Here is a 23,048-nt window from a genome sequence, read left to right on the forward strand (position 1 = left end):
ACAACAACTACAAAATTACGACTTGATATAGCTGAAAACCTAAAGAGTTTTGTAATGGAAAATTAGTATTTAAATGAGTATTTAGCTTATATTATTATAATGTTTTGTTCATTGACCACCTGGCTTTGGTTTTAACAAAGGCACTTTCACCTAACATACATGGGAACTTTCTGTGCAGCTAGACATCCTTGAAAGATAAGTCCAACACTGACACATGGTTTTACCTCCCTTTATGTTTTAATTACTTCCACTCTGAGGTGGGTTTTTAATCTTGTCGGCGTTCACTCCTGTGTGACTGTATGAGAATTTTCATTTTTACTTATCCCTGCGCACTCCTTTGCAGACCACTTAGCTGTTCTGTAAACTTTTGTATTTGAAGCTTCAAATAAAAGAAACCTGGAAGGACAATTTGTTTTTCCAGACTATTTTACTATTCCCACCGAAAATCCTAAAAAAATCCACAACAGTTTTTACCGCTGAAATCTTAAAGTCGTGTTAATTCAAATGTTTGAGTTGAATAATTGAGCTTTTCAAATGAACATAATTCAGATGTTACAAGTAGTCAGTAATCAAAACTTTAAAGTTCTTGAAAACTCAGAATTTTTAAGTGCATTAACTTAAAATCTTTGACGCAGTTGATAGCTTCAATTGTTTGAGTTCTACAGTGTAGCTTAACTAGTCCCCGCGACTCCTTTATCCCAAATTATTGACATCACTTCAAGTCTTGATGTGCTCATCAAGTCTTGATATGATCCAGCATCAACACGCCAACACTAAAGAATCAGTCGCTGATTAAGGACGCTAAGAAAGCGCTCGTCAGTTACGCAGTCACTCAGATCGCTGCTAATGTGAGGACGAGATCATGTTGCCTTCAAATCCAGTCGGACATTTCAAACTTTTCAGACAGAAAAAGGCAATAGATACATCAACCATTAATTTTACTTAACCTTAATTGACCATTCCATATTATTACTGTTTCATGATAAACTTAAATACATAAACTTAAATATAAGTTTCAGGTTCCTGGGACTAACCTGCAAAAAAATCAAGTGAAGTTTAGTCAAGTCAAGTCAAGTCAAAGTCCATTTTAAATGCTCAAAAAAATTAGAAAATTGCTAATGAAGTTCTCAGCAAAAAGTACAAAAAAAATTCAGCCTTGAGAGTCCCATTTGGGGGCGGGGGGAGGGGGGGGTATAAATCAACCTAGGTTTATGGCCACTCCCAGTTGAAGTTTGTTGTCAAGACAGGTTAAATATCACACTAAGAGAATTTCACCTATTATACTAACATCAATCCATGGTTATAACTGCTTATCCTCACAATGGTTTTGGGCGGGGGACCCTATCAGCTGTCTTCAGGCATTAAATGGGGTACACCCTGAACTGGTTGCCAGCCAGTCAATGTCACACAAAAATGAACTATCATTCACACTTGCAAGGTCTCCGCACCGTGGCGGCCATGCTGAGCATTTACCCACTGTGCCACCCTCTTCGCCATCTTAACGACAATGCTCAATAGAATCTACAAATCGCTACCGACTAATCAGGAAAACTAATCAATGCAATTCCATCGCTTTGTGTTACAGTTGGTGAAAAATTATAATGAATTACAAATCATTGGCATTTTTGGTGCAATTTTAATCAATGCAGTGGGAAAAGAAATTAAAACTTGAAAAGGACACAAAAGTAACCAAGTACTGTTTCTATAATGGCATATAACAAACCTAGAAAGTAAAATTTTGGAAGGGTGCAATGTTACTGTATTGGATGTTCTTGTATCTGAGTGAGCCTCGTGTGATCTCCCGCTGCCTCACACACTTGCCCCGAGGGCGCAGAAAAGATGCTTTAATTACTCAAGGATCTTTGCTGTCACACTGTCGCTGTAAGAACCCCAGTGCCACAATGCCATGAATCCCCTTGCCGCAGCATACTTGACAATGAAACGAACTCAGCAGATGCCCTCTGAAACACAGGAGATAGAATCCTGCTTGCGGGTTTAATTTTTATTTTTTTCTTTGTTGCCTCTTGTTTGCTTTGTGCAGTTTTCATTTTATTCTCCTGTAATAGAAAGTGGAATTCAAACAACTAGAGGTTCAATGGCAAAAAATATTGCAACACTAAATGTGTAACACTTTTGGTGCAAACCAAGTAAGTTCTTTAGTTTCTTCACTTTCTTTTTCTTTAGTTTCATTCAGAATCATCTACTTACCACATGTAACTGACACAACATCCTTCACTGAGAATTTACTGTGCTTGAATGGAGATACGCAGAAAGGTTGTTTCACTGCACAGAACTAGACACATTCATTGGATAGTCCAACAGACATGAGCATCTCTGGGGGTATAAGGGCGGTGGGCTGGCCTGCAGGCTGGCTTTTGCATGAGAAACAAATGATCTGTGTGAAGAGGAATACCTTTTTGATTGACAGTGAAATAAATAAGTCATATTTATCATGCAGGTCATAAAAAATAGCTTTTCTTATAAACAGCATCTACCTCTAATGGATAGATAGATATACGACTCTTCAGCAAATCTTGACAAGATACAGCACAAACGAGTGTGTTTTGTTCCTCAACGCATAATGTGCCGTAGGTTTAACATCACATTTAAACAAAATAACTTTCTTCTTTTCAAAGACTTACCAGCAACCAGCGACATTAAAAAAAAAAAGTCTTAGTCAATTATAAATGCATATAATACATAATTGAGCGATGCCACTTATTTCACCTTCACAATTTGGCTCATAAAAAATTATGGCAATTATGCATTTCCTCTAGGGCAAAGAAATAAGTGGCTGGGTACTAAGGCTGTTTGTTGGGGAGTGGCACGGTGGTCTTTGTGAGGTCTGAGCACCTGCACCACCAGACCATGTGCGCTGAGGAGCGTGTAGTCAATTAAGAAAACGAGCAGTGCAGTGAGTCAATTTCTCCATTTTTAATTAAATCAATCCGGCTTTTGCTCTCAGCATGGCTGAAGCGAGTCACTCTCATATACTTTTCATATGTGAAACAGATGAATATGAAAACAGTTGGCACATAAATCCTAATCCAATTTCTCCGATGCCAGAACGGAATAAAAGCTCTCCGTGTGTTTGATCTACTTCTCTATCAGCTCAATTAAGTTGAGTACCAAAATTGTTTTACTGAAATCTACTATTTTTGCTAGTTCTGTCCGTCTCGGGATTCATACAAATGTGGTGTGAAACCAGTTTTGAGAGTAATGCATTACAAAAGTAATGTAATTTCTGTAATGTATTACTTTTTGCTGTAACGTGGTAGTGTAATTACACATGACACACACAAAAAAAGTAGTATTTTACTCAGTACAAATGAGAATGACGCAATGCATTACATTGCATTTTTAACCTGAAAGTGGTGTTTTTTCCCCTTATTCGCCCAAAACCCCGTGAGATCAGAGGAGAAAAGTCTGAGGCAAATATTTTTTTTTCTGTTACTAGTACCTACTTACAGCAGAGATGAGGTGCGGCAGCAGCAGACGAGAGGTTGAATATGGACAATATGTACAGAAGATGGACATACTCCCATTACTTTCAGTCCCTCAGAGCTAAAGACAGGAAGATTACAATAGTGAGGTGCACTTTGTGTGCGACACCTAAAGAGCTGTCCACTTAGCCGAATAGCACCAGTAATTTTCAAACCATTTAGAGTGGAGCCATAGTAACGTGAAGTTAGTGAAAAGAAAACACATGGCGGATTGAGAGTGGATTCACTAATATCTCGAAACTAGTAATAATGACAATAATGACAAGGTAAACTAACACTAATTTGCACAGTATAATTGCTACAGTCTATGAATATTTCTGGTCAATTTGTATCAATATGAAGCATATAAAAACTAATTTTAAACAGGTTAGCTGCTAATGTTAGCTACGTCGAAACTATCAAATCTATTTTTGAAACGTCAGCCCCGAACCTAGCTGACTGAACATTTAAATATAAGCAATTTTGCAAAGGTTTTTTTTTTTTTTTTTTTTTTTTACACATTAAGCAGGCCAGGAGTGAAATCAAGAATCATTTTATCCCTAGACAGATGTGTTATTCATTGTGCCACTAAGCCCAAGAAAGAGACAACATCCTCCGTAAGGTACCTGGATTTCAATTGGAGTAGCTGCAAATACTAATACGGTACTTCTGATTCAGGTTTTTAAGTCAGTAAATACAGTATGAGTAAGAATGATCACTATAGAAAATGACTCAACTTAATCCTTTTTGTTTTTCAAGTCAATCTGTCCACAATTTTGATTAAGCTGTATTTTACAATACATAAAATTTACCATACAGTACTTTTGTGACCGTTTCATTTATAAACAATTGATTTGATTTACTAAATGTGGAGAATTCTAGGTCTGTGAGAGAGACAAAGCAGGAAGAAGAAGGAAAAAAAATGGGGAAAGTCTGCAATTTGAAACCTTGTTAGGAATTTATGAAGTGCTAAAATGTTTTGTCCCCAGGGAGGGTCCAAGCCTGCTGTCAGTGTCACTCTAAGTTGTTTAGAGCAGAGCCATCATGCTTGTAGCAAGACTCAGAAGGCAAGCTACTAACAGGAAGCTTATACTATATGTATTCATACTGTATTTTGAACGGACACATTTAGTTGCCTGTACTTATCTAAGAAAAGACTAAAACTGTTGTCCTCGTGTATCAGGCACACAAAGTAACAGTGGTTAGCACGTCTGCCTCACAGTTCATGGACCCAAGTTCAAATCCATCTCGCCTTTCGGTGTGGAGTTTGCATGTTCTCCCCCTGCCTACGTGGGTTCTCTCCAGGCACTCCGGCTTCCTCCCACACTCCAAAAACATGCAGGGCAGGTGTATTGGACATACTAAATTGTCCTTAGGTGTGATTGGGAGCGTAAATGTCTGTTCGGCTCTGTGTGCCCTGCAATTGGCTGGCATGTGTCAGTTCATGGTGTCTCCCGCCTACCCCTCAGCCTCATCTCTCTGGGCAGACTCCTGGACTGGGCATCTCCTCCTGAGATGAGCCAGACCATGGTGGTATTCTCCGTGAATTTGAAGATGGAGTTGAAGAGGTGGGTTGGTGTTTAGTTTACAATGAGTACAGTAAAGGACTCAGTATACAACCTTGTGGTGAGCCACTGCTAAGTGTTATTGCAGATTGGTGTGGACCAAAGTTGCCTCTTTGTGGATGGTCTGTTCGAAATTTTTTAGTTCACCTGCAGATAGAAGTGGACAGGCCTAGGAGGGGGGGTTTGCTGTGGAGACTATCTGGGATAAAGGTATTGGATACTGAGCTGTTGTCGTTTAATTTTGTCCTTGTGTTCCAGTTGGCTAAGCACAGTGTGAAGCTCTATGGCTTTGGCGTCCTTGGTGGATCCGTTTGCTCTGTATACAAATTGGTGAGGGTTGAGTGTGGGTGGCAAGTTTGCTTTGTTGTGCTAGCAATTAGTTTAGTTAGTTAAAGCATTTTATGTTGATGGGTGTTGGTGTGATGAGCCTATAATCTTTTAGATTGTCAATCGATGCCTTTTTGTAAACCTGGATGATTGTTGACAATGTTAGGCCTTGTCTACACGAAGCCGGAATTCTTGCAAGGGGTCAGTAAATGTCTCCGCTTTGCCCTATTTGCTATATGTGGTCGGGTTATGTGGTCGGGTTTCGTCTTTTTTTTTTATCAAAATGGAATGTTTCAAAAGCTCCGGCCAAAGTGGAGATCTGCCCTAGCCTCCGGTTTTGTGGATGTGCATAACCATCTTAAACAGAGATTTGCTTCATCGCGCTACTTTTTCCCGTAAAAGACACCAACACTGGTGACATCAGAGGCGGAAGCTCTTTTTGATTGGACAGAATTTGGCGACACTACTGCCTCCTTGCGACTTGGCATGCTTGTGAGTGAATGAAACTGCACTGTGCTGGATTCATACAGACATGACTTCTTTAAATAAACAAACAACATTGACGAGGGGAAAGACTATGCAGATTTAAATAACACAACATGTAGACAAGGACTTAAACAGGGAGGAGCAATGGCTTGTGAGAGGGAGCAGTTGAAGATGTTTGTGAACACCCAGTCAGCTCATGGGCAAATTATCGAAGAACCTTTTCTGGTATTTCGTCAGGGCCAGCTGCTTTCCTGGGCTTGACATTTTTTCTGCAACTGCCTCACCTTGTGTTCCTTGGGGTGACAGAGTGCAGTTGTCTGTGACGGGTGAGACTGTTGTGGGTCGGGCAGCTTTGAAGCAGGTGAATAAATGGTTCAGTTTCCCAGCCTGAAAAGCGTCTGTATTCACAGACTTTGTTGATGTGTTGGAAGTCTTGCCACATCTTTCGCAGGCCATTGTCACTGAACTGCTCCTCAATTTCCCTTTTGTTGGCTGTCTTAGACTATTTGATGCCTCACATAAGGTTTGCTTCGGCCTTACTGTACTAGGTTTGACCTGAAGGCGATGTTGCAGAGTTTGAGAGGACTGTGGAAGTTGCTTTTTATACAGGGTTTTGTATTAGGGATATTTTTGTTGGGTTGGCTTTTAATGCATGGTTAGAATTAGAATGAACATGTCCCAGTGTTTTCTTTCCCCTGGAGGCACAGTTCACATACTCGATAAATTTAGGGAGCACAGACTTTGAACACGTATGATTGAAGTCAACGGCAACAATAAAGACTCCGATCGGGTTGGGCGAGCTGCTGTTTGTTCAGGGTAGCAAGCATGAGGCTAAGTGCTGTGCTAATGTTAGCATCAGGCCGTACGTAAACAGCAGTCAGAAAAACAACCGTGAGCTCTCTCAGTAGATTAAAAAAAAAGTCTGTATGAGTCTGCCAGAACCTTTAAATCAGGATTGTCTATGAACTTACTGTTGTTACAACATTTGTGCACATAAACAGTTCATAATCTTGGTTTATGCTTGACACATAGGACACGTTTAACATGATTCTATACTAATGCCGCAGCATGCCGAAGAGTGCCGATATTCTCACATACTATAGGTGGTAGCAAAAAGCATCTACAGCATACAAACAATCCTACAATATAACAAAAGTAGACAATCCTAGTTTTTACAACAACAGTTGACACTAGGATGCCTCAACGTAGAGGTAGAACTTTTATGTTGCTTTTTACCACTACAAAGGAAAAAAAAAAACAAAAACAAAAAAACAGCAATCTACAACACAGAAGGAATATAATAAGCTTGTGAGACCAATGCATGGCCAAGTAAGTCAGGAGTCGTTGACAATATTTTGTTCAGAGTAGTTTTTATCTGCCAAATCATACAAGTTTCGTATCGGTGAATCTCCGCCAGCAGTTACTCATTGGCTATGTTCTCCATGCTGGTTTAGAAATTTCAGGTGGTACACAGTGCAAAAAATTTGGCCATAGTGTGTGGTTGTTAAAATTACATCATTTTGTCCCGCGGAACAGCCTGGACCTCACGGATGCCCCAAACATAAACCAAGCTTTATCCTGCCAGTTTAGAATGCGGCCTGTTAAGTGTACTGCAGCATCAGTAATCAGCAAGTGAAGCCATCTTTGTGACAAGAATAACGCTGCAGTCGCTGACAAAGCTGTTAGTTGTCATCTGTAGCTCCAATTTGTCCATTTTGTGGTTGATGGAGCTGGCATCGGTGAGGAAAAGGCTTGGCAGTGGTGGTGGGTGAGGTTGTTTTCTTAGACTAGCATTTAGGCCTGACAGAGCATCCATGCTTCTGCTTCCTCTCTCGCCATCGCAAAAGAAAAGAAACTAAATGAAACAAAACACAAAGCGGGTGAAGAGCTTTGGAGTGGTGGTGCAAACATGAGCTATGTTAACATGCTGCGTTTCTTTTCTGCCTCCACAGTTTTCAGCGAGGACCTACATTCCAGCTTATACTTTGTCAATGCGTCGCTTCAAGAGGTAGTATTCGCTAGCACCACAGGCACTTCTGTGCCCTGTCCTGCTGGGGGCGCAGCTCCCGCCTCACTACGCTGGTACCTGGCCACCGGCGAGGAGATCTATGATGTCCCAGGCATCCGACATGTCCACCCGAATGGAACGCTCCAGATCTTCAACTTTCTTCCATCCAGCTTCAGCAAGTTAATCCACGACAACACATACTACTGCACTGCCGAAAATCCCACGGGCAAGATTAGGAGTCAGGATGTCCATATTAAAGCTGGTAAGTCCACAGTGGTAGTGAAGAAAAACTCTTGTGTCGATGGATACCAGAAGAACAGAATCAAATCAATATAATATATTGTAAGAAAACGTGTTCACTGGTTAAGGTGTTTTTATTCCCTCTTTTATCTTGCATAGTTTCAAGAGAACCCTACACGGTCAGAGTGGCTGACCAGAAAGCTATGCGTGGCAGCGTAGCTGTCTTCAAGTGCATTATCCCAGCTTCTGTTGAGTCCTACGTCAGCGTTGTATCATGGGAGAAAGACACAGTCTCACTCAGCTCAGGTAAAACTGCTTACGTCTCTTGCGTTTGGATAGGCTTTCAAATAAGCAATTGAAATCTATTTCTGGTTCATGTAAAGCTAATATGGAGTTCAAAGAAATCCTTCAAAATCATCTGAATGGTTCAGTGATATTTACACACAACAACTGGCTTCTTTTTTTCCCAAAATATGCCTTGACAAGTTGTCAATTGCTGCTGTTGATTGAATTAGCATTTACTAGGGCCGGGTATTGGATCTTATATATTGGGCTATATATTGTGATACAGCAAAGGCGTATTGCAATATGTATTGTCATATATTGGTTAAAAAATATATGGCATATATATACTAAAATTACTGAAAAAAAACAGAAGGAAATTATTAAAAGACACATTCTATTTATTCTTATTCAGAAGCCACACATTATTGACATTTCTAAGCACACATTAAACATTCTTTTTCAATAAAATGTGTTAATATGTACCTAGCAGTTGGGAATCCTCTATCAGATGGCACTTATGTGGCAGGAATACACAGGTAGCACTTTGCCACAAATTTCAGCACATTTCTTTTTCTGCTGTTTGTCTCTCCTTCAACAACTTCCCAATAAAGTGTTTCAAAACCGATACGTTATATATTGGAAAATGAATGTCATATTGCAATATGCGTACTGCATCACTTCAGATTGCAATCAAAGGGATGTATTGATGTTATCGCCCAGTCCAAGTATTTACCATGTAGTGGTTTATAGTGGCTTTACATTGTATGGTATGCATCATAACTGTGTAAGAAGAAGTATTTTGGCTAGATGAAAATCCCCAAAATGACCCATAATACAATAAAATATTATTGAAATTGTTAAAAAAAAAGTACTATTCCCATATACAACACTTAAATCAAATGAATTAGACCATTATTACTTAAAATGCTTTAATAAAGACTCTTAGTTAGAGTCAATTCTCAGTGTTACTGAACAGGAACAGTTCCCCAAATTTAAGAATGGGCTTTCCTCAGTAAAAACAATGATCAAGCAACAAAGCATTCGTGTAACAGGAGACATGAACATTTGTGAATACCAATAAGTCACATGTAACCACATCAAATTTAATTTTGGAAAAACTTGTACATACCAAGATATTAACTTGAACATGACAGAATCATGGCAAACTATTTTCTTAATCTTTTTTTTTTGTCAACCCTTGCGCAGTATTTTATCAATCCTTTGATCTTTACATCAAGGCATTTCACATCAAATGGAAAGCATAGAAAAAGGACACCAGGGGGCTGAAATTTTACCCAGATAGTGACAACATGTCAAAGTTCAAAGAGGCATGACCACTTAATTATCACACTGCCAGGAATGTGCCTTCCCTGGTTAAAATACTTTGGTGTGGAATGGTGTGGAAGAAAATGCCCCAAAAAGTGTCAAAATACTGCATAAGGGTTCAACTGATTTATTTATTTATTTATAGATTAAAGTGCGAGTGGTTTTACAAAAAAGGTGTGTGTGTGTGTGCATTTGATTGTACAAGAACAAAGACAGAAAATTCTATACCCACTAATTGACTCTTGTTAGGTTTGTTTAATCGTCTATTGAACATTATTTTTGGTTTTCTACAAATACTTTACATAATTATGACTACTCCTAAAGCTACAACTTTAACATTTTTCTCATGTGTGTCACCTTACTTGCTCTCATCTTGGCGTTTCAAGACTGGGACTCAACAATTCTCAATTTAGTCAGGGGATGGTCAGAACTGTCACACAGAATCACCGTACCGACCCCTGTCGTCTACACATTATCAAACTCAGTTTAGCTAGAACAATTTGCCCAGCATAGCAGACCTTAATTTTTTAAGTCATGCAATTCAATATTACAATGGGCATTGGCTTTTTACTCAAGTTCAAAGCCGTGCTTATGCGCGTGATTGCTCTGTGTTTTGCCTACGGGCTGATTTCGCTTCATACCGGGGCATTCAGGGACCTGTAAGTGAGCACTTGATGTCATTTGACTGAGGGCAAAATCTAGGACGGTGTTTTGGTGGCATTTTAAATGTATCTGCTCGAGCATGAAGATGTGTCCTCTGATCCATGCCGGAGACTTATTTACTAGCTGACTTACTCGCTGCAAGCTGCCAGTTATAAGACATTGCCTGATGCCACTGAGATTTGGTGAAGTATGCACTACGCAGATATGATTTGGATGCGTAAATGGAGTGAGTCATGGAGACAACACAAGGGTTGGTGTTTTTTTCATCTTTGTCCTAAGGATAAAATACCACAGGACCTTTTGTCACATATTGCTTTAAATCAAACAGATCACCTTTATTCCACCGACAGCAATTATTTTTTTTTAGATGATCAATGTTTATGCAGTGAAAATGAACGGTAAATTAAATTGTACGTGAGCGGTTCTCTCCTGCCTTCTTTTGCAAGGATGACAATATTGGATTGCTGGTGTTTACTTCAATAAGTATTGCAGCTGGCGAGCGCTGTCAAAAGCATGAGCACACGGTCAAAATCACTGCTGCTCTCTGATAAATATTTGATGGTGGATTCTGATGCATGAGCAGATCCACCTCACACTGTTACGGAGAGGTTGTATTTACTCCAAGGTTGAGGGGACTGCAGAAGGCTACCAACAGAGCTTTGACAGTGGCAATGAGCTACTACATAGTTTGACCAAGTCTAGCTTTGCATCTCTTTCTCCAGTTCACCTTTAAATTTCACTCTCATTTTTTAATTTTTCACGTAAGAAAACCTCAGTGGACATGGAATAAAGCTATCTCAGTCACGTTGAATTATTAATGTCTGGTTTTGTTGGGAATGGGAAAATCAAGCACACTTCTCTTGCATCAGAAGGTGAGGGAGGAGCAATCAATGTTTGGAGAGACACAAAAACAATAAAAATGTGTGCAGAGCACTGATCGAGTTACCTTAATTTATTATTTGTTTTATTCTTATTTCTTTTATTCTAGAATTGCCAGCAATGATTTTCATCGGATGTAGTATCATACAGTTGCGTTGTTCATTTCAAGTAACTGTCTCGTTGAGCATCGCTGATGTCTGGTGATTCTTGTGCATACAAAAGGATTTTTGATGCCATCTCCATCGTTTCCTTGTTGGATGGTGGCTGTTGATCAGGAGTTGAAATGACATGCTCTTCCTCATACGTTGTTTTTCTTTTGGACACCATGACAGGATGTTAATGACTAACATTAAAATCTTTCTTAATTACGGCTAAACTCATATCAATAAAGAGTCATTTACATGATGCCGGTATGGATCCAATGATAGAAGATTGAAAAAAGAGGAGTGGCGTTATTTCATATTATGTATGATGTATTATGTTGTAAGGGATCAATTGTAAATGTAACATTGTCTTATACAATTTAATGCATGCATTTCTTTTATTCCAGGTTCAGAAGTTTTCATTTAATAGAGGTCCGTTGGTGGGAATACTTACTGGAGTGGTTGATAGAAGAAACGGATCTTACTGTGTATATTTGAGACGTAATTTGCTTTGTCGGGAACTCCAGTTCATTTAAATGTCGGTAAAATGCCTGTGTTTAGCTTATTCGTTAACTCAGCCGCAGACCCCCATTACTGATTGCTATGACTTTAGCATTTTCTTTATTGTTGCTGTTTCCTCCTGCTTTTTGGCTTTAGAGAGCAGTCATGAAGGGAATGTGGCAGTCACAGGATGTAAGGCGGGGTTACATTGAATGAGTTTCACTTTGTAGATAGAACTAGATCAACCAAAAAATACAAAAAAAAACAAAAAAAAAAAACAACCTTCTATTTCTTTAGAAATTTAAGTTCCAATGCGGCAAAGGTAAGGTTTCATCATTTTATATGCATATATTTAACTGTGAAAAGCTTAAAACCTCATGATATAAGCACTTTAAATAAGAACTGTAACGATTAATCGATCAAAAATGATTGTGAAATAGATTGGGTGACTGGTCGGAGTGGCTTTAGACTCAACGGCAGCAACGCTTCCGTCAGCCTGCCCGAGGGCAACTGCTGTATGAATGTGTGCGTCTTTGAGTGTCTAATAAAGACCTATATAAAAGTGATGCATTATCATTATTATTATTAAACAGATTTCCTCCTGAATTAGTCATTTTGATGTAATTATTTTTCTAACTAAATGATTTGATTAATTTAAAAGAGTCCAAATATTCGGTATTTCTACCTCTCACGTCAATATTCCCCTATTTTTGTTTTTTTGCTTAATGAAAGCAGACATATTATCTTTGTGTTGAATACATTTGCAAATTTGTTTTTACCCTGGAAAGAATTTGACATATTTTTTTAGAATGAATAAAGTAATGAAGAATGAAACTTTTTTGTACAATTAATTGTTTAATCAACAGATTGATTATTCAAATAATTATTAGTATGCAGACCTAGTTTAAAGTAACATTGTTAACTGTTGCTCTGGTGTTCATTTTCAAGACTGAAAGAAAATAAACAAATACCTATTCAGTTAGCTCATATAAATAAACCATTTTCTTTTCAATTATTCACACTCACATTCTTACCTATAGTCTTCAATGAGAATCACATACATATTTTTGTAATTTGGCGAAAAGCTGGAGGTATTTCAGAATGAGACCCACTAAAGCATGAGGAAAACATACAAACTCCAGAACAAAGACCACATCAGTGTCAAAACTGTGAGGGAGATATGCTAAGGATTAATTCACTGGATTTCCATACCTCAGTACAGTATCATGATCCTAACATGAAGAACATCTACTTACTTTTTAAAATGCCCGATAGTTGTATGATCATAGTGAAGTTTTGTATTACTTTTGCAAGCTAGCAACATCAACAACTGGAATATACAGAGGAAACTGTGTCAAAAATCAATGAAAAACCGTGCAGTCTTAAATAGATGCATAATTACAGAGTAGGCCCTGTCTTAATTAATCAGCTGTGATTGAAAAGTTAATTAGAATATGAATTACCTCCTAGAATAAGGACTGCTTAGTAGTCATTTGAAGCGGCCTGTTTTGAATGTGAATGCGCACAACACTAGTTCACTGGGTCCTAACGTTGCAACTAACATACCATTAACCTGTCATGAATTTTAAAACGGGCCTTGCATGTACAAGCTTTCATATGCCATGCTGCTGTCGTCTGCTGCTTTTGATAAACAATTGATGGAGCTAATGGTGGGATGAAAGCAACAAAGGAAGAAAGGCAGTGGACCAGAAAGGGGATGAGTTGCGTTGTGTTCCTCTGTATTACGTGTATGGAGGAGCCTTGATTTGAAGTGATGCCGTGTTGCCAAATTCACCATTGTGTGTCAGCGGCCTGTGCTTTTTAAAGGAAGTGCATGTTTGTATTTCCTTTCCTCTCCAAGGAAGTGCATTTTCCTTTCCTTTCCTTTCCTTTCCTTTCCTTTCCTTTCCTTTCCTTTCCTTTCCTTTCCTTTCCTTTCCTTTCCTTTCCTTTCCTTTCCTTTCCTTTCCTTTCCTTTCCTTTCCTTTCCTTTCCTTTCCTTTCCTTTCCTTTCCTTTCCTTTCCTTTCCTTTCCTTTCCTTTCCTTTCCTTTCCTTTCCTTTCCTTTCCTTTCCTTATCATTATCATTCAAAATGTCTGCCTGAGGAGCATATCATTCAAAATTTCTGCCTGAGGAGCAGACCCGGAGAGTCAACAAAGAGTTGATCTTGACAGAATAGCAAACGTGTCAGTGAAACCTTGCAAACTTTTCTTATTTACTTGTTTTATGCAACCCTATTGAGGATAAGGCCCTACAGATAATGGATGGATGGATTGATGGATGTACTGTATTCAGTGTGACCTATCAGCCCAGAGCTGCATGAGATCGATACATCATCAAACTTATTTTATCATGTTTTTTTTTGTTTTCAAAATTTTTATCTTTCTTTTTTTGGGATATCTGCAAGCTGCTTTCAAGACGTTCATTGTTTTTATTCAATGTTTTGGCTTGGTCAAACACTCTGAAATAATTGTGAACATCTTGTAAAACAAATATTTTTGGAGGACATGCATTGAAAATAAGTGGACACTTTCAAAGTATTATGTGTCAATTATTTCCCCTTCACATTGTACAATGGATCATATCTGGTGTAACAAGTTACGATATGTACAGCAAAAATGTGCACATGGAGAATATACGTTTTGTCTACTTTAAAAATGTAAAAGGGTTAAGCATGTTGAATGAGTACGTTGAAGATGTCTAAATAATGAATGTTAGTCTAACATGCACACAAACATAAAGAAGTAATGTAACATTGTAGTATTTAAATGAATTGAAATATTTCTCATTTAAAGCCATGCACCTCTAATTCATACATTCAGTGAGGCTCATTGTTTCCTTTTATCATGTATTATTAGTGAAAACTAAAGAATTAATTTTTCTACGATAGTGAAATGGATAATGCCCAGTGATGCTGTTTTATGTCATTTATCCAAAGTTTTCCAAATTTTATTGAGTCAAGCACATATTTTACATCAGAAAAGTCTCAAAACACATTAAAACAAAAACGTACTGAATGATGACTGTCAGAGTTATCAATAATTAGAGACTGGAGAAAAGCCAAGACTCTAAGTCAAAAACGATCTTTTGCAAAAGAGGGAGGGAGCCCCAAGGTCTTCCGGTGTTCTTGGGCTCTCCTCCTCAGAGTAACACCATATAAGGAATTGTTTGTGTCAGTGTGTGTGTGAGTGTGTGTCTGTGTACATTCTAATAGGTATGCAATGTGTTTTTATATGATTATATATACATATATACAATTATTCCATCAGCATCCATTGTTTCATTTCATTTACAAATGGATGCACACAAAATTGATTTATTATGCAACAGGTTTATTGTCCCTTCTGCCACAGTATTTCGTTCTTCTATCTTATTATCTTATTATATATGATGCTGGCAATGACCCATGAACAAAGACATTTTTAATGGCTAAATAAAACTTTTTCAGAATAAAATAATAAAACTTGAATCATTTCCTTTTGTGCTTTTTTTAATCGTAGTGCACAAGTGTGCCATTGCACTCTAGTTGGGACTCATCTCTCATTTAAACCAGAGGAAAAACACATTTTTTTGTAGTCCACTGACTTTGCCCCCTCTAGGAAAAAGACCCCCACCCCACCCGACGCGCTGACTCGAAGATGATTTTGTATAAACGTTGTATATCTAAAACTGTATCCTTTTTAACAGAAACAAAAGAAACATGCAATATCATCTTTCACATTTGGTTACTACATTTTTACAGCGTTTATATGGGTGACAGCTTAGCCTCAAACAAACAAAAAAAATAACCAAGTGCATCAAAGTGCCTGAAATAAAAGAAAAAATTATGCCAACCCTTATTTTATAACACTTCATTCATAACATTTCTCCCAGGAGTTATCAGTAACTCCTGTATCCAGTATCAGTATCACGTTTAGTAAAACCCTCCCTACTAGTGCTGGGTCTTGTGTCTTTAAAATGTATTGCAGTAGGTATTTCAATATATTGGGCAATGTTTGTAAAGCAAACAAACAAACAAACAAAAACCCAGGAAAACTCTGTTGTTATAATTTATCAAATGCAGTGAAACCTTGGAATATGGTCGCTTCAGTACAGGTTATTTTTCTTCATATTATAAAAATTACTTAGCATATTACAGAACCAAAACAAATAAAAACTTGCAATCTCAAAAAAAACAAAAAAACATTTTGAATTAAATGTAACATGAGAGTTTACTGCTCATTAATATGTCCACGCGGATATTATTGCGCTTCTCAGGAACACATACAGGAGCCTACTACGGATGACTTGAACACTGTACGGAAGCCCGAGATATGACTACAATGGCAGAAACTAAGGAAATGCTATTTTCGTATCATAAAGTCTTCTTTTTCTGCTGATTGCCCTCCTCCTCTGCGGCCGCTTTTGTTTTGAAACACGGCCTCGGACAAAAGGTCATGTATTGTAACATTTTTAAGCACTTGCAATGATGGTTTCGATATATCGATATTATCTCCCAGCACAACTCCCAACCTTTCTTTCCCATGCCCAGCAATCTCCTAACTGTAGTATGGCGGGTAAACAGTCTCTCTTTGGGTAGCAACGTTGTTTTTTTTCCCCCCAATACATAGCAGAGTGTGCTTTTGCGCAGAGCCCTGTTCACTAACAAAGCTCTCGCCGTAGTACGGAGCACTACCACTACCTCTCCCACTCCCCCCCATTCCCACATTGCATTTTGTTTTTAAGGGCCAACCTCAGTCTGTGTTATCACTCTGTTCTATCTGGCCACACCCCTTAAGCAAACAGAGCCTGAAGTTGTGTAGTTCTTGCCAAAATGCCCAGGTGTAGAAGAGCAGTGGTTTAGCTTTGAACAAAAGTGCCTTCATTTGAACGAGATTGTGTATTAAGGCTGTTAAATTGCCTCAGACTCCACGGTAGGACTGAGCGTGGGAGTGTTGCAGTGCATCATGCACTGCTGCGAAGTGACTCGAAGTAGTGAAAGGACACTGTCTTTCAAATTAAATATGCAGTTGATTTAAATAATAGGTATATCAAAAGGTCAAAGAATACTGCATGCATGTAAAAATTACAGAAAAATTACACGATACATCAAAAATTTCCCTGATGTGTGCGGGTAGACTAAAGGATGGCTACAAAATGAAAAGGAGTACCCTTCGCCACACCTGGCCACCAACTAGCACCTTCCTGAATATACAGTACATTGTTCCATATACTGTAAATTCTCCATTTAAAACTAATGACAAAAAATATTTACATACAAAATATGATTGTAAAGTACGTAATCATTGCTTGCTGCCTATTCACCTTTCCATCCAATTTTCCATATTGGCTTTTTCCTTTTACTGGTCTTTTTCAATCAATTTCCATCCACCTCCACTGGCCTTCACCAATGACCTCTTTTATCCTCTTTTGCTTTTGAATCTCCTAATGCATCTCCTTGCATAACCTGCTTGGCATAGCACCTGAGTCAATTTCCTCCTGTATGGAAAATGCTACTTTCTTATTTGCTTTATTCAAATGACTCTATCCAAAACACATCAATCCACAAAAATCCTCACAGTCGTACTCAAGTCTACAGCTACCTAACAGTGCATTTTAGCTTTTAAAGAAAGAACGTGCCTCTTGCATTCTGTGGAGGGCTTTGAACGTCGTTCTTCCCTACACAGTGCTTAAAGAGCCTAATAAAGCTAATACAGTCACAGGCTTAACTACACTTAGCAGCAGGGATGTTAAGGATGTTTTCAAATAGGCTACTCCAGGTGTTTGGTTGTAAAGGATCGCTGCTCCCTGGAATTTATCATGTCAGCCATGTGCCACCACCTCCATTTTTCACACAGATTGACAGTGAGGGCACTGAGCGGCAGGCAGAGACGAGGAGGCTGTAAATTGAACACGCCCAAAGTCACGCCAACCTTGAAAGGACAAAAAGAAGCTCGGTAGGGAACAAAATGCAAAGATATGTAGAGTGCGTGCATTAGACCGAAGAAGGCAAGTCGGGGGAAAAGGAATAAGAAGGAGCTGTGAAAGGTAGAGGCGAGGTGAGTGGGTGAGGCTCGTTTTTTGGGTAAACAAGGGGCTGCGTCATATTGGCCACATGATCTCTTTCTCACTTTCCCTCCCTCCATCTCACACTCGCCTTCGTAGACTCCATCTCCTCCTCGCACAAACATGGCTTGTTGTGCTTGTTGTTAGGGAGGGGGAAAATGGGTCAAGGCTCAAGCAGGAGTGTGTGATCCCTGCATAGATCAACAACGCAATCATGCTAAATCATGCATGCATGTACGCAGTACGGGTTCTCTTGATGACTTGTCAGTGAAATGTAAAATTTTATTTTTTCACTTTTTAGTTTTTAAATTCCTTATGTTTCATGTGCTGTGATGGTAGCTGTGTTTTACCGGCATATATAGCAATTTTAGTATATCCACTTTGTTGTGATATTGATATTACAACAAGGACCAGGCTTGAGCTAAGGCCAAAAGTTCCAATCCTTTTTGTGATCCAAAATATTTGCTGATGTGTCTGGTTGAAATGCTGATTTGCTACCTGAGCATCGCTAAGGTGTTTGGTCAATGCAGGGAGCCTCTGGCATCTCATCAATACCTGCTTTTGTTTTTTGTTTTTTTGTGTTTCAGAAACATTCTACGGATTTGCAACGATGTGTTGTGCCACACACTGTTTTCATGTCAACGCATATTTTAATGCCAGATCAAACCAAATAATTAACTATTGTTAGGTTCAGGCCACCTAGAACATTTAATAAACAACAAACAGGAAGGAAGACAACAAGATCTTTATGTCTCGTTAGAAGCACGGATACGAACCTGACCTTCTCAGATCTTCTTACGGTCTGGTTGCACACCCTTTGCACTTTAAAGCCTTTGCTTCTTTAAAGGGTTGGGGGAGGGATCTGGCAACGATGCCATAATGCATAAAGTGTTCCTTATAGTCTTAAAAATATGGTCATCTCCTTTTCTTTTAAAAATCTCAAAAGGCCCATCTTCAATGCTGGATGCTTGGGTACCATGAGCTGAAGTAAATGTGATGGCTTTATTGCCTCATTTGCAAGCCTGTCACCACATATTAGGCAGAGTGAGTTTTGTGCCATGGAGTTAACTAGCAGTAAACCCAGACATCAAGTCGGACTGCAGTTTCTTATATACAGAACCACTTTTCTTGAAAGCTTCCTCTGTTTCATTATTATCTCGTCATTGGCCTTTTCCCTACTTTAAGCAAGCTCTTGAAAAACATTTGTTTGTTTTGTTTTTGTCCTCACTATTTTTAGACGAGGCACACTGGATTAAACGGAGCAGTCTTAATGAACACGTTTATTTTTGGATATTACCATAATTAATTTACTTGTTTTGGGGGGGTTATCAAACTATTGTTTAGTCTTTTCAGACGATGAAAAGAGGATAAACCTTGGTTGATAAAACAACTTATTAAATTTGCTACCAAAAAGTAATTATCAAGCAAGTGGTTGTAGTGAAGCCAGTATGGGTTATGATCCCACAGACTTATGGTGAGGTTCTGAGTGTGAACATTTCTTTTTACCTACAGTATATGAGTGACCAATTCAGGGGGCATTCCGGCTTTGACACAATGTGGGCTTGGATAAGTTCTAGGTTCCTGTGACCCTGAAAATACCAGTAATAATCAGTATAGCACAGGAATGGATAGTATGAAGAAAACGTGTGTATTTGTGGGTACAATCGGTATACATTTATTCAGTGCTATAATTGGGACGGTACAAAGCAGTCTCAATTTTTTGCGTTTCCCGTACCTCACCTTATTTTTTACAGCATACCTGCCAGAGTTCACATGGGCCCGCATAAGACTTTCTCTTGTTACATTCAACTCTTGCACTTTGTGATACTTTGTGATGAGTCTTTAAATAATTTGGGTATACCCCCCGCAACACACACGCACACACACACACATCATTGCCAGCTCGCTGCTAACGGGTATATTGACATCTCGCGATGCGCACAATACATGAGGAACGTTCTAATGCATTCTGACATTTCAAAATCAGGCAGAATATATTAATTTATTACTTGTACCAAGTATTTATTTCTGTAATGATCTGCTGTTACCCACTGTCAAATTGACATAGTAACAGTCATATTAGGAGAGTCCCGGCAGTTATCGTTTTCCCTCTTAAAGCCCTGTGTTTAATCTGTTTATACATATATTGTTTTCCTGCTGTCCAGCGTTGAAAATAACCCAACCAAATGGTTTTGCACCACCCTCCTACTGTGCACACTGTATTAGCAGCTACTAAAATACAGACCCTTCCCCAAATTTCCTACATTCACACCTATCTGGAGGGTCAGGGAAATAGTTATTCTTGTATTTCAGGATGTGTGTGCATTTATGTGTCCAAATTGTATAATTCTGCATGTGCGTTTGCATATATCATGTATGTCATCCAAATTCCAAACTGACATCTTGGAAATACCCTTTGAGTTGGTTGGTGGATGAAAGCACTCTCCTCAAAGGAATTGAAAAGGCACAGGAACAAAACAACAACAACAAAATCAATAGATGTGTGCATTAATTATGTTGCTGCCACAGAGAATGATGGTAACATGAGCTAAAGGGACCATTTTGTGCATTTACAGCATATGACTGTGTGAGGGGAGTTTGGGGAATTAGAAGAGCAGGAACAGTGACCCTTTTAGTGAAAAGTAACGTTCCACAAGCAATGGTTTCTTTCTTCACACATTTGCAGCTCTTTGCAGAAGAATAAATCCACCATAATTTGAACTTTGTAAAGCTTATTCTAAGAGTGCTCGAGGCTATGCTGTTTGATTGATATTTTCACATGTTCATGAATATTAGCTTCGGAATGGCATGGATCTCATATTTTGAACTGATGTTTGGTTTCACGCTCTGGCCCTCTGAGGTTATGCTTTTTGGAAGAAAGAACTCTTTTCTTTTGGATTTCTGTTTGATGCGTTTGAAGTCTCCCGCTTAGCTGTGGTGAAGGTTTGAGGACATGATACATATTTGATAAGGATCGATAGAAAGAAGGGTTACCGAGACAGAGATGGAGGGAAATTGATCTCAGGCTGGTGTTCCCAAAAGCATCTAAAACTTAAGATCGTCTAGCTCAGACTATTCCTTCCTGCCCTCACTTAGCAAAACTTGTTTGAAAATGTACCTTCACTTTTACATCTCCTAAAAAAAAATTCGATACATTATTGAGAGTGGGGGGGGGGGGGGGGGGTGTATAGACACTGAAACGAGAGGGAAAATCTACGGTATTTAGGTCATGGTAGTCCTTTTCAGCCGAATCATAAAGGTGTTTGTACAGGCGAACTTATAACACCAACAACAATTTATTTCACATTTGAATGCTAATCAACCTGGAGACATTCTGTCATGTTCTTGCTTCAGCTAATGTTAGATGCTAGGTTTGGTGATGGTTCGACAGTGCTAAACAGGTCATTGCACTCACCATTATCCAGTCTTTTTTGCTCGGTCCCAGTGTTTTGTCACAGTAGTAAAATGAGTAACCCCAGCCGTTGCTACTTGAATTCACATGAAACGATTCTGATTTTGGTTCATCAGATACATAATAAAATGTCCACGCATGTACACCCTACAATGTGGTCAAAGATTAGCTATTGCTTTTGAGTGCATTGAATGAGCATTTATTCAGATGTTTGAGATGTCCATCTGTGTGTGGTCACTGAATGCACCACTAGTCCACTGAGTGAGTTGGCATAACATTCATCCTGGTCCCACATTGGAAACATGCCATTATAAATTCTCAGCTCTTGACAATCTTACTACATTTCCCCTGATTTGTAGATACATAATCTGGTAGTAGTTCTAGTTCCGGTAGGCTGCAAATGGGAATGGGAAAGTAAATAGGATAGAAGAAATTCAACGGCAAAATTCCTTCTAAGTTGTTTTATTGTATGAATCATAGACCGTATACGTTTGACATACACACAATTAAATAAAACCAAATAAAATGGGAGACCAGGATGGGTGCTGCCTAAAAGTGAGACAAAACAATGGGACTGGTAAAATCTCCTGGGGCTCTGGACACAAGGCCCTGTTAAATTGGGACGTCTGGTCTCTCAATGTTTGCTGTTAAAAGGCACCACAAGGTCGGGGGTAGGCAACCCTGTTTCTAGGGAGCAGCATATTTGGAAGTTTCTCTCCTACATCACACCTGATACAAATAATCAGTTCATCAGCAAGCTCTACAGAAGTCTGATAATGATTGTGAACATTTGACTCAGGTGTGTTATAGAAGGGAGCCATCGAATACATGCAGTAGGTACTACAGTATACAGTGATTATTCAGACCCTTTTCAATTTTTCACACCTTCTGTCATCGAAGACAATTGCCAAAATAAAAAAAAAAGTTCATGTCATTTCTCATTCATGTACTCAGCACCCCACGTTGATAGAAAAAATGGAAATATAGATTTTATTTTTCGTTTAAATGTATCAAAAAGAAAAATTCAAATATCACATGATCATGGTCATGACACTCATTTGACTCACATACTGTTCATTCCTTTTGAACCTCCTCGAGAAGTTTCTGCTCCTTCATTTGAGTCAAGCTTATTGAAACTGATTGGACTTAATTAGGGAAGGCACTCACCTGTCTCTATAAGACCTTACAGCTCACATTATACGTCAGAGCAAATAAGAATCATGAGGTCGAAGGAACTACCCAAGGAGCTCCAAGACAAAATTGTGGGATGACACAGATCTGGCCACGATTAAAAAATAATTTCTGTAGCATTCAAGGTTCCTAAGCGCACAGTGGCCTCCATAATCGACTAGGATTCTCTACCTCGTTTACAGAGTAGTGTTGTTTGTGTGCTGTAGACTCCATTTATTGCCACCGGTATGGGAGAATATCTGCTGACTGCGGGGGAAAGCCACACCAAGTATAAAGTGCTGCAAAATGTGTGCCAGCGACTACTTTTCATGCGTCAAGCATAAAACAAGCTGTAGCACACTGGCCTAGCCAGACCATGACCTTAACTCAATTGAACATCACTGGGGAGACCTAAAAATGGCTGTCCATCAACGTTCACCGACTTACTTGATAGAAATGGAGAGGATCTGCAAGAAGGAATGGCAGAGGATACCCAAATCCAGGACTGAAAAATT

At 38.9% G+C, this 23,048-nt stretch overlaps 1 protein-coding gene across 4 annotated transcripts in view; it reads left to right on the forward strand.

The window, feature by feature from the left end:
• The window catches only part of dscamb (Down syndrome cell adhesion molecule b), a 155,042-nt gene that overhangs the window by 16,736 nt on the left and 115,258 nt on the right, over positions 1-23,048 (forward strand). For all 4 annotated transcript variants that reach the window (XM_088427068.1, XM_088427070.1, XM_088427069.1 and 1 more), the window contains exons 2-3: positions 7,813-8,130; positions 8,268-8,414. In XM_088427068.1, coding sequence (XP_088283194.1) covers positions 7,813-8,130; positions 8,268-8,414 — 465 coding nt within the window. The remainder of the gene's footprint in view (positions 1-7,812; positions 8,131-8,267; positions 8,415-23,048) is intronic.

Source organism: Hippichthys cyanospilos, chromosome 11 (genome assembly GCF_059441005.1).
Source record: "Hippichthys cyanospilos isolate Australia breed blue-spotted pipefish chromosome 11, RoL_Hcya_1.0, whole genome shotgun sequence".
Classification (NCBI taxonomy): Eukaryota; Metazoa; Chordata; class Actinopteri; order Syngnathiformes; family Syngnathidae; genus Hippichthys; species Hippichthys cyanospilos.